General features: G+C 45.6%; 1 protein-coding gene across 3 annotated transcripts in view; it reads left to right on the top strand.

Moving 5' to 3' along the window:
* The window catches only part of KCTD15 (potassium channel tetramerization domain containing 15), a 44,123-nt gene extending 31,965 nt beyond the window's left edge, over positions 1 to 12,158 (top strand). For all 3 annotated transcript variants that reach the window (XM_027663727.1, XM_027663726.1, XM_027663725.1), the window contains exons 4-5: positions 4,415 to 4,720; positions 10,140 to 12,158. In XM_027663727.1, coding sequence (XP_027519528.1) covers positions 4,415 to 4,720; positions 10,140 to 10,295 — 462 coding nt within the window. In that variant the 3' untranslated portion in view covers positions 10,296 to 12,158. The remainder of the gene's footprint in view (positions 1 to 4,414; positions 4,721 to 10,139) is intronic.
* Positions 12,159 to 12,744: the final 586 nt, after the last annotated feature.

The following is a 12,744-nucleotide window of genomic DNA, read 5'->3' as shown; positions in this document are numbered from 1 at the left end:
CAGAAAGTTATTTTTTTAAAAGGCAAAAGGCTGCATCTTTGGAAGATCGGTTTACCTTTGCCATGAGATCTGAGTGTTGGCCAGAAGATGTGGATGGAGGAAGGCTGTGTGCATCCCACCTGCCTCTCTGCTCCCTTTTGCAGGTGAGCTGGCAGAACTTCCCCACTAGTTCCTACAACAGCCACAAGAAGTTGAAGCTGATGGTAGCTATGAATGCTTTTTGTGGTACTTTACAGAAAAATTAGAGGCTGTACTATCTCCCCATTCAGTCTAGCCAAGAGCACCCTGCTTGTGAGCAGGGACCATTACTGGCAGTGGGAATCACCTTTGGAGTAAAGTGGTTTTCCTCAGCTAAAGAGAAGCAGCTCCTTTAGCTCTCATAGACAGTGCTTGACTCTGAGCTGTGCTGCCACAAGGTACACTGCTCTTAAGAACTGGGAAGGTAGGGAAGTAATCCTTAGAAGAAGTGGAAGAGGCATTAGTCCTGCAGGACAAGGAACTCCTGGATACTGTACAAAATCTGCTGTGGATGCTGCTCAGCAACACTGCACTGGCACCAGGGCTGGAGCCCCTGTGAGACAGAGGGTGCAGTATCCATGTGCAGTGTCCCAGAAGCTGTGCCAGGCTGCTCTGAGGCTGAGTCTCAATGAACCCCTTGAGCACTTTGCCACTGTAGCTACTCCTGTGCCTGGTTCAGGGAAATGTGCCTCTTTTGGATAGGTCCAGGAAGATTCATGTCTACATCTGCCTTTGGTAACTCATCAAAACTAACAGCATGGAAATGTTTTCTTGCAGTTCCTGTGGCATCTTCCTGGCAAGGTCCTTTGTGGGTTGAACTCTTCTACCTTATATTTCTTAGTAAACTTTTGCAAATCCAAATAATCATGTAGGATTTTATATTTACAGTGCAAGGGTAGACCTACCTATGCCAGTATTACCTGGGCATCCTGAGCATTCAGTGCAGATAGTCCAGAGCTGGGCATCACTTCCAGTCCTGTCACAGACACACAGCTCTCCAAACAGTGTATAAAATGTGAAGGAAAAGACCGTGGGCTTGGAGGTGCGTTGGGTGTGAGACCCTGCCCAGGGACAGGCTTTGGAGAACTGGACCCCCATGCTGTGAGCCACTCATTCTTTATTCCTGGTTTGGGGAAATCCTCTTCCCTCCCTAAAAGCACTGCCAGATTCCTTTGGGATGCCCCAGTCCCTGAGTGCAGAAAGGCCACACAGCCCATAAGAGGAGCAGAGCGGGTCAGGCTGTGCTGGTGGTGCCCGGCTGTGCTGTGGGCAGCACGTGGAGTGGGGGGTCACACAAGGTGTCCCTTCCCAGCACTATCACTAGTGGACAGCAGTGAATTTCTCTTGCCTACAGAAGACCCCTTTTATCCCCTCTACTTGTTACAGCACAACAAATTCCTTTTCTTGCCCTGCCTGACAAGAGGTGCCCAGACTCCCTAAGGCTGAACGTGCACTTTGCCCCTTGGCACCAGCACACCTCAGTTCCCAGTGTCCATTACAGACCCTTCTTCCAGGTGCTCAATCCAAGTGTGGAATAGACATGGGATGAGAGTCTTATATTAGAACTAACCCAAACACCTTAGCTTAACCCAGGCAGTTAGGACCAGGTCACCTTGTCCTACAGAGCACGTGATGCTCCAGCACAGCCCAGATTTCCACACAGCCACCTCAAGTGTGGCTGTGTCATTCTGGGAACAGTAGTGGAAGAGCTGTTTCATTTGAAAGCAGGTTGTCTTCTCACAAAATGAAACGTGAATATAAAGTTTATCCTGTTTATTTTAGGGCAAATGACGACTAGCAGGAGTCACTAAGGAGCTGCGTTCCATGCAGTGGGCTAAGAGCTGGCTGTGGGGGAGGTCGGGGTGGTGTGATCCTGGTTTTGTTTGTTTTGTGGCAGTACTGTTTTGGCCCGGGGGTGCAGCCCATCGAACTCCTGTGATTCAGGATACTGTCAGGCTACTGCAAAGCCCAGTGAAGGCTCTCGTGAATGTAATGGGCTTTGCATCCAGCCTCAGGAGCACTGCTCTCTGCTTCCAAAAATGAAGGACTGCTTTTTCTGTCACTGTACCATCTCTTCTGGGTTTTACTGTGGAATTTTCTTAGCACATATTCGCTTGATTGCCCTTACAAATAATACCTTATTTTATAGTGACCATGAACCCAGATATTCTAAAACTGGTTTTTCAGGGCCCACTGAAAACAGTGGATGACTTTCCATTGCCTTCAGTAAGCACTGGGTGCTCCTGTTCCCTCAACAGCATTTCATTTTTCCTTAGCATTGCATGTTTTCCTTTGCTTGAAAAAGAGATCCATGGCACCAGCAGATGCCAAGTGAATGTTTGGTAGGGCACTGCACACACCTCTGTAGTGAACATGGTTGGGTGGTGGACTGTGTTGATTCAGTGTCCAGCATGAAGATTTCAGGAAATTTGGGACAGGTTTTCTTTTAATTTAGGCCACTAACCCCTATAGGTTTAAACTGATCCCCTGCTCAGTATCCAGGGAACTTCACTGATTGACAGAGAAAAGCAGTAGTGGTTCAGCAGAGAGTGCTGGTTTTGGGGAAGGGCGAGAATACCTTCCATCAGGGGACCAGGCTTTGGGGCTGATGCTCTCTTACCTGAGAGAAGGTAGTGCAGCCAGTGCCCAGCTCTTTGCCTGGCCTGTTCCCAACGCTGGTTGTTTGCAGCATACCTTCTGTACAATTTCTTCTTTAATCTTCCTGTTGTTTTTCATCTTCAAGCTGTGTCCCGTGAGTGTGTTTGTTGCCCTCATTTCTTCCCACTTGCTCTTATCCCTCTTGCTCTCTGCTCTGGTCTTTTTTTCCCCTCCCTTAGCAGTGTGTGCATTGTCCCAGCCTTAACAGACATCAAAGAGATGTAAAGCATTGGATGTCCCTTTTGTAAGGCGATAACCTTGCCGCTGTCACTGTGAATATTCATACGTCTCCAGGCTGCAGGCAGCCCTGGGGTGAGGGAGCACCTCAGCTAACGGTGGTGGGTCTGTGGTGCCAAATTTGAACAGAGCTAACTGCTTTGGTTCAGTAATACCCTGCAGCAGCAGATTTTACAGGTTAATTCCAAACCACTCTGAAGAGTCGCACCTTTTTGTGCTGCATGTTCACTTCATTCCCTCTCTTCCCTGAGTCCCTGGGCAGCAGCACACCCGTTATTTTTCATGGAATTTGAGTGCCCATTTCTTGATTATTCCTTGTCATGCCATTCTTTCCAGTCCAGATGATTCCAGTCATTTCACTCTTGTGATTTTTTTGTTTCATTTCACTGGTGTAGAACCAGCCTTTGTTCCAGGTGTTCCAGCATACTCCACAAAAGTCAGGTACTGTCTTACCTGGGGTGCAGCATTTGCATCTTTAAAGAGGTGCAAGAGCCAGGAAAGCAAACAGCAGGTCTTTGCTGGTGCTGTGCTCTTTTTGCTCCTCTTCCCCTCAGGAGGCTGAAGGGGGTGGTGTGGCCAGTGTAAGCAGAGTGCTCAGTGGGGGAGTCTCCTTCTCCTTCTTCTCAGGCTTGGCCTGGTGGGCACTGCTGCCTCCCTGAGTTGGGGGGGCTGACACCATTTGCCTCCACGTACTCTCACATGGCTGAGGTGGAAAGATGTGTCAGAAACCTGATGAAAGGATGTGCATCTGATGAGGATGTGCAGCAGATATCTCAATCACTGAACTGGGAACTGGATCAAATTGGGAATTTGAATTGCCCAAAGCTGAAATGAGGTGATGGACAAATGGCAGAGAAGAACAGCTTCTTTTAAGCTATTGGAGTGCACAGCTGAGCTCCCAGCCAGCAGGATGGTCACTCCCTCCATATAATTTACCAGGCTCCGAAGTATGCTTTAAATACATAAATAGTCATGAAATGCAGGGAGCAGCTGAGCTGCTGCAGCTGAATTTCAGCCTCAGCAAAGACAGGTGAGAAGTGAAGCTGAACTGACATCTCCATCTCGTAACATGTGTGAGAGGCGACAGCGAAGCCTGAGATCTGTTGTAAGATCAGAAGTATCTGAGGCCAAGACTGAAGATTAGGGCTTGGAACATCTTCTCTTACATCAGTAGGCTTTGTTTATTGCAACCAGCTATTTTGATTTCTTAATCCAAGACTAAAGCCTTCTGGCATTGAGCTTGTGGGATAATAAATGAAAGGATAATTCAGTGCAATGGGAACTTCATGGTCAGCTCAAATAGATTCAACACTAACACCATGTGGTTTTCTGTGTAGGTGTAAGATGAAGATATGTGGATACCTGTTGCCTTTGCGCTCTTGCTGACAGTACATAAGCCTAAGTAGGTCAAACCAGGAACAATACTCGTTTTTGAAAGAGAACTATAAGCATTTCTAGTTTCTCTCTCTCCCTCTCTTTTCTTTTTTTTTTTTCCTCCCAGGACTTTAATCTTTTATATGAAGAAGCAAAGTATTACCAGCTGCAGCCAATGATTAAGGAACTTGAGCGATGGAAACAAGAGAAAGAACAAAGGAAACATTTCCAGCCTTGTGACTGCTTGGTTGTAAGAGTGACTCCAGATCTGGGGGAGAGAATTGCATTGAGTGGGGAGAAGGCTTTAATAGAAGAGATCTTCCCAGAGACTGGGGATGTCATGTGCAACTCTGTAAACGCAGGCTGGAACCAGGACCCAACCCACGTTATCAGGTTTCCCTTGAACGGATACTGCCGGTTGAACTCAGTGCAGGTAATGAATGGCCTCTTGGTGCTGGCTCATCCATTTGCTGGGGTGGTTTTTTTATTATGTCTTGTTCAATTATATGCAAATTATTTGCTTCTGCCCAATTACTTTCAGTGCTTATACTGCAAGGAGACATTTTCTGCCTGGTGAGATCACAGTCTTTCAGGTTTTCCTAAGTCTAAGCAGAAAAATAGATTTAGATTTTGTGTATGTTAGTGCCATGCTGGTCTCATAATGGTGTTATACTGATAAATGCTAATTTTTTCATCAATGTATAGCCTTCAGCAGTTTTTTTTTTTCCTCCAAAGTGCCTGCAGGAAGAAAGAGAGAGTTCCAAAAACTACAAAAAAAAATCTCCACACCATTTTATAGAAAATGCAACAATGTGTAAATGCATAATTTATGTCTCACTCATAATTAAATGATGGTGCCTGCGGGATGGACTTAAAAAAATTGATCTCTGCACTTTTTTTTTTTTCAAAAGGATGTTCTATAAAAATTGCCCAGAGTATTTTAAACAAAATGTATTTCATTTTATACTCAGAGTTTTGACGTTAGGTTTAAAATTAAACATGTGAAACAAAAGAAGATAACTGGACAGATAGGTGGATGGCAGCAGAAATAAATACATGGCCTGTGTTTAGGCAGCTGCCTGAGGGACAAGCAGTGCCATTTCCCAGGGATCATCACCACAACAGCCAGAGCTCCATGGTGTGGCTGTCCTGGGGCTGTGGAGAGGAACAGGGGTGATGATGCCATTAACTTGTGCCTTAATTAACAAGGGCAAGACAGAGCTCTTAGTTTGTGTCTGCCTTTGGAACAAGCTGCAAATACTTGTGTTATGGAAAGGGAAATCAACCTGTAGGGGAATATTTCCAAACATACCATCTGCTGTGGCTGCAGGTGTGAACTGTGCCTTTGTGGTCTTGGTAAACTCCCCTGTGGGCAAATAGCTGCAGAAGAGCCCATGGCCCAGCCTGGCCGGGGTGGATGGGGAGGTGCAACAGCCAGGGAGGACAAGAACCTAGAGGTCCTGTGTGGTTATTACACATCGGCTGAGGGGCCCTCCACCTCCCAAGTTGCCAGGTGACAACATTTTCGGGAGACCTGAATATGTAAAGATGGATGGAGTCGTTTTAACACCCTGAATTTGATGGTGACACCCCCTTCCGTGGGGCAGCATTCCCTGGTGCAGTTTGCACTGACATTGTTGTCTGAAACCATCCTAAACCCAGCTGCTTTGGATGATTTTTGGTTTGAGACTCCCAAGTGGTGTATTCGGTTGAACTTTAACAGCCTGTGGTTAATTCTGCACAGTCCTTTAGCAGTTTGATGTCTGGCAAGGTTTGGAGTGGGCTGCCCCGAAAGCAGCGGATGGTGAGAGGCAGCCCCGTGCTCTGGCAGTGGGACAGGGACAGTTCATCCCCGTGCTGGGGGAGGAGGGAGCAGCTGCACTTTAGCTCAGGTAGGTGGAGAGGGAAGAGCATTTGTGCCTGAGCCACGCTGTCCCTGTGATCCAGTTAGATGCACACAAGGAATCAGAATAACTGCAACAACAAAGGGTCCCTGTGAGCCACTCACCAGCTCAGCACTGCCAGCGGCCTGGCAAGGCACTGGGTGCCCACACGGCTTAGCATGGCCCTCTTTTATCCACAGCAGTGGAACTAGTAGGGTACGTGTGCTTGTAGGAAAAGCTGCACGCTAATTACTGTTATTATTTGAATGTGTTTTGAATTCAGTCAAAATTCAGTCAGAATCAAAGAGTTCACATTGTAAAAAAAAAATCTCTGTCAAAGAGTCTGCAGTATAAGTAATACTATTAAATTACATCATTTTACTAAATTACATCATTTTACTATATAATTAATATAAAGTGTTTTCAAACACTTTCTGGAAAACTATGCATTTCTTAGACCAAAGGCTGATGAAATCAGCAGCTAATTATCATTGGCTCTGATGAACTCTGGTCAGTGCACAGGCACTGCTTCTTCCCCTTCCCAGGATTTTTTCGCAAAATAATATTAAGTCAGAAGTTGGAAGTACAGTGAAACAAACACACAGACTTAAGGGAGATGGGTAGTGGGTGGAAGAGCACAATTGCTTCCAAAAACTCCCAGAGAGCAACACAGGAAGCCTGTCTGCTATTTGCTGAGATACTTCTCTTCTGTCTCCCTGTGCCCTGCTGAATGTATTTGGTAGCAGAATTGCACTCTTTATACATTTTCTTTTTATATTTTAAGAATATTTTTATTAAATGGTTTGTATCAAGAACTGTGCCTATAGAACAAAAAATGTCAACACTGAATAGGTAGTGGTAGGCAAAAAAATACAGTAACTCTTAATTTTAGACCCATTTGTAATTATATAAAGGTATAGAGGTTTTTTCAAGTCCTTGCAACAGGTTCTGGTGAGAATCATGAGTTTACCTTAGAGAAAATTCTATGATGCTTGGGTATGTTGAACATTAATTAGGAATGTGTTTGTTAGTATTCTGCAAAATTTACATGAAATGAAGTAAGGGAAAGGATCATGTTTCCATTTGGAAAACCTTCCAACAAAATCAGATGCACTTGGAATACTGGAAGACAGCGTATATGAAATCCTAGCACAAATCCTTTATTTATTACTGTGTGTGTCCCCCAGACACAGGAGAGTCACAGCTGAGACTCACTTATGGCATATTCTCTTTGGAGATTTTCAGGAAGGTAGCTCTGATTTGATTTCAGAGATGGTTACTCTTTCCCCTGTCCATATCTTACTTTCAGAAGAAGTGATGTGCATAGAGTCAAATTCTCTTAAGTGGAATTTAAACCTGTCCACGTTCAAAATGCTGCTGAGTCTCGAGCACGTGCCAGTGTGTACAAACCAGTGCCCAGCACCCAGGGCAGCCCTGCAGGAGCCTTGCTCTTAGACCTGAGCTCGGCCTCATCCAAGTGACACTTAAAACTCTGCAATATTTAAACATTCTCTGCATTGTTTACAGAATTCGGCCTGTTTTGTTTCGTGCTGAGAAAATTGATGATGCCAAGGTTTTTAACCCTGGATTGTGGCCTGCAGTGTGTCCTTCCCGCACGCACCGAGCACAAACGAATCGCTTTGTTCTGTGCGGTGCTCTGAGGAGTAATGTCTACCTGGACTGTGTGTGTGCAGAGAGCAGGCTCAGTGAAAAAGAATCCTATGTTAACATGCAGCCTTCCATAGCTTTGGTCTGAGGCAAGCCAAGGGCACCCCCGTGCTTGTTTTGTCTTACAAGCAAATTGATTTTTAAAAGTTTTTAGCAAGGATTTTGAAGTCCCGTCTCTCTCAGAAATCTTAGCTGTCAATCCTCTGTTTCACTCTCCAGTTCAGTGGGAGAAGCCTCCTTTCCCGTGGCTGGGTTGTCTCTCATCTTCATCTTGCCAGGGCTAGGAGCAGTGATACATAATACACTCAAAATACACTCCCAGCCTGCTGATGTCTTATTCCTCCTTCCGTCTCAGGCTCCTCCTGCCTTCCTCTCTGAGGAGGAACAAGTGTCAGTGTCTTCACCCTGTTTCTGTCCTACAGAGCCCACACAGCCCAGACAAATAAGGGAGATGAAAGCTTTCTCTCTCTGTCTTTTAAATGTATTTTGATAACCCACTCTCCTGCCCCTTCTTTTCATCTCTCCCAGTTCATTATTCTTCCATACTCTGGTGTTGTTTTTTGATCTTTCAGTTCTACAACATTTTTACTGTGTAGAGTGTGTAAAAATCAGGGCAAAAGTCAGGGAGATTTGGCAGATGTGACTTTCTGAGAACGTTAAGTCCCCATGTCCCAAGGCCAGGCAGAGCTCCTCAGGCAAGTTGATTTGCAGCACACTCAGCGTGGCTCAGGCAGAGCTGTGCTGGAGCAGCCTCTTTCCTTTGCCTGTCCTTAGCAGCCAGGGGAGTAAAAGTAAAATGTTTTAGTTACCACTGAAAACCCAAACCCTGGGTTGGGTGCAGATGGTTAGCACAGGCGGCCTCTAAGGAGGGACTGAACAGATGAAAGCCAGTAAATGCTGCTGCCGTGGTTTGCACTGCACTGCCACACCACCTCAGACACAGCTGTTCTTCTGAAATCATGTTCCTGGAAAAAACAAAGCCAACATTCAGGCTTTGCACTAAGAAATGCACTGTGGCCTCACGTGGGTCTGTGTGTGAGGGTGAGGGCAGTGGTCTGGAGTGCAGTCTCCAAAGTCAGTGTGACTGCTGGTGTGCTCAAGGGGCTGGGGGAACTGAAAAAGAAATTAAATTCTTTCTACAACCTGTGCCCATGAAAGTGGGCCGAAGGTGGGTATATTGCTTAGACACTTCTCTAGGCTGAGTGAACAAGTGGCTTGGTCCCTGTTGCTGAGGGTGGCTGTCACATGGGGATGCTGGTGTGGCCAAGGCCGTCAGGTTCAGTTCACTTCCCACGTGCCACAGCAATGGAAGCAGTACCTTGGGTGAGGCCCTTGGAGAACAGCGCAGGCTGCTCCCCTTGACAACATTTATCACACAGAAAACCACAGGAACTGCTCTTCCAGGCTGCTGCCCTGGACTAAGGGGAGCACCACGGCATCTCCTCTGGTGGGTCCTGCACTGCAGATCTGCCAAAGGAGGATCTGGCATCTGCTCTCACCTAACTCTGGGAGAAGCCTGTGTGCGTCCTGCTCTGCTGGGAAACCGAATATCAACACGCTCACACATGTGAAAACACGGCCCCGATCACACTGCCAAGATCAGCATGTCCTGGGGTAATGTGCTGTGTGACAGTCGCAGAAATTAAAGTTGCCTCTGGGTTCCTTAAATTCATGCATCTAAATTGCACTAACTTTTCTTTAGGAGGAGAAAGAAAAAATACATATTTGGGCAATACAGATTAACCTCTTTCTTGGGCCAGAACATTTCCCTGTTGTCCACGTCCTGGCTCTGCGTCCCATCCCTGCCATACTTTGCTTCCAGTGAGGGAGACCAGCTGCCATTGCCAGGAAAATCTGGTGGATGTGTCATTCAGGCTCTTGATACATTTTCATCTGCCAAGGAAGAGCTTTTCAGCCCCTCTCTGTAAAATTGTTCATATTACTAATGAATAATGGGCACTTCTTATTACAACTTAAACCTGATGTTGCTTTCTATAAGCAGTAAGAGATAGCATCAATATCACCACAGTCCAGTATTTTACTATATAATGTACTAAGCTGCTCTGCAGACTGCTTATTTCTTTGATTAATTTTTGTTTTCTGCAGAGGTTTGCTGAGAGCGAGACTTTAATCACAGTATAGTCATTTAACAATAAGTTATAGAATTATAGCTGAATAATATTCATTCACAATGAGGACTGGAAAGACTAAATCCATCATTTAGATCTGGTGCTTCTGACTGCTTTTATCACTAAAATTTGCTAAATATTAATCTGATTTTTCCCCCCCCCCACATTGCAGGTGCTCGAAAGATTATTTCAGAAGGGATTTAACGTGGCAGCTTCCTGTGGTGGTGGGGTGGATTCCTCTCAGTTCAGTGAATACGTGCTGTGTCGCGAAGACAGACGACCACAACCCACCCCAACAATCAGAATAAAACAGGAGCCCCTGGACTAGACCCTCCCTGTACCCCCTTTGTAACCGTAGAAGTGTTTAATAGTCCCTTATGTGAAACACTAAGGATTTGCAAAACAGTATTAGCAAACAGACTTTGACTTTATGTTGCCAATTAGTGGTATTCTGAAACTACCTGTCACATAGCCAGCCACGAAATGCATTTGAGAAGCCAGTTGTCCGTTCGTCACGGTGGAGTTCCCGAGCGCTCAGCACAGCAGGTCTCTGGGATGGACTTTGGGCTCAACAGCACTGCTGTGGAACAGGCAAAGCTTTCTAACCCCCTGACCCTGCACTGGACTGGACTTCTGCAAAGACCAGTTAAAGCAGTTGGATGGATCAGCAGGAGCTGTGGTTCTGCCAGCCTTCCCAGGGACACCCCAGTGCTGTGACACGTGGACGTCTGTGAGAGGAAGATGGAACGCTAAAAACTGCACTGAGACTCTTCCCTGACTGCCACACCTCCATATCAGACGTGCTTTACACCTCCAGGCACCACGGGGCACCTCTGTGATTGTACTCACCCACACTAGCAAATGGCTTATTTTTATACGACATTTCCAACTGAAGTCTCTCTCTGTGGACAGGATCCAGAATCAGAAAAGGACCGATTTATAGTCAACTGGTGCTCAGTACTAAAAACCCCACACAAACCAAACAAAAAAAGTGACAAAAAGTTAGACAAGGCCGATTATGGCAATATTTGCAACAGTAGGGATCTGGAAGCACAAAATAAAATGCCATCCACCATCACACACAAGGGTCACATACCCGACACGGAGCTGTAGCTCTCTTAAAGCCAGTCTTGTTTTGACACAGAAGCTGTTTAAGTTTTGCATCATCAAAGAAACGTGGTTCTGCCAAGCAAGCTCTGCCACCCCTCGTTAATCATTTACTAACCATGTTAGAAGCCCACATTTAGGAGGAAAGTGTAAGAATTTTGGACAGGCCTAACTCTTTATGGGTCTGGAATTCTTGCAAAGAGCTGTTAAAACCCTGTACTGCCACTGTCGGATGAAAGCAGGCCGCCTTTCGTTTAAATTGTTTTATTAATTTAAATTATTATTAAAATATTAGTTCTGTAGCCGCCCTCTATCTGTGTACCTTTCTCTGTAACGAAGCCAGAGGTCTGCAGGAGGGTCCTGCTACTGCCAGGAATTGGCATCGACTCACAGGGCTCCCTAACTCAGGAGACAGCGCCGCGTTCGCAGGTGCGAGGTTATAAATAGCATTCTGCAAAATCCTCTTTGTTGCTGTTCAGCATGATTGGGTCCTCAATAACTAATTCATGTGTTAATCACAATTTAGTTTCTCCCACATTAATTTATAGAATACTGTTGTAGATGCTGAATCTTAATTAAACTCTTTTTAGATGCCTAAATACGGCCATATAGAACAAGGGAGAGAGTATTAGGTGGTCGACAGTTCTTCAGTGCCAGTTGGTTGCAATCAGGCAAAATTTAAAAAGTCACATTTAAGACTAATATTTTCAAAAGCGATGAGCTGTACTGACTATCCAAGGAACAATCTAGGCAGGGGTCTAATTTTTGGAAAAGGGCTGGATACCTGTCCATGGAAAATCAGACCTCTGCAGGTTTCCTCACCTTGGTCACCCAACTCAGAAATCTCTAATGGCAATCCTGGCCGGTTGGCCTGCTACCTTAGCAGAACAGTTGAGCAAATCTGTCTACTTTAAGAGTTGTAAAGTTATTTTATTTTGTGGTTTTATACTTGTACGACATTCTAAAGTCGCTAGGCATTGCCATATTTGAATATATGGCACAACATTCACCTTTGTATGTAAGATATCTGTAGAATTGTATATTATACATTTAATATTGTAAAGAACTTAACGTATAATTGTCATGTATTTGTGTATGCACATTTCTTATACAGTACTTCATGCCATAAACATTTCTGTAAAGTAAACGAACAAAAATAAGCACGTAGGGTGGAACACTCACTGTATCTCCCATGTTGTTTGAAAGAGGTGAGAATTTTTGATTGTGTCTTCTCCAGCCTTTAGCTCCATTCAGCTTGATGTAGCCATGTCTCACAGAAAGGAAAAAAAAGGTCTTTTTATTTATTACTTTCATACATTGAGTTCCCTTTCAGTCCAAAGTATCCTTAACTAATCTGTTCAGGTTCCTGTTTGTCCTGTATCCACCCTGCCCCCCTGACCAGGGTGAGTGGCACTCTCAGCGGCTCTGGCAGCTCATCCCCTCCTGTTCTTACCTCAGCCAGGGAGCAAAGGGGACCCCTCCTGGGGACATTGGATCACAGGGGCCCAATCCTGCCCCTGGTGCTCAGCCAGGCCTGCCCAGCCCAGGGCTCTGCCCACAGGACCGGGCACTGAGCACCCGTGGGCAGCTCTCACGGGCACCGGGGGGATGATGCTTCTGGACACGTGTAGGACATTGGAAGCATTTGTGGTCGGTTTTTCCTCAGTTTG

The sequence above is a fragment of the Corapipo altera genome, unplaced genomic scaffold (assembly GCF_003945725.1).
Source record: "Corapipo altera isolate COAL_440 unplaced genomic scaffold, ASM394572v1 140b, whole genome shotgun sequence".
In the NCBI taxonomy this organism is placed as follows: domain Eukaryota; kingdom Metazoa; phylum Chordata; class Aves; order Passeriformes; family Pipridae; genus Corapipo; species Corapipo altera.
The sequence above is the reverse complement of the archived record's forward strand: the minus strand, read 5'-3'. Positions and strand labels throughout refer to the sequence as shown.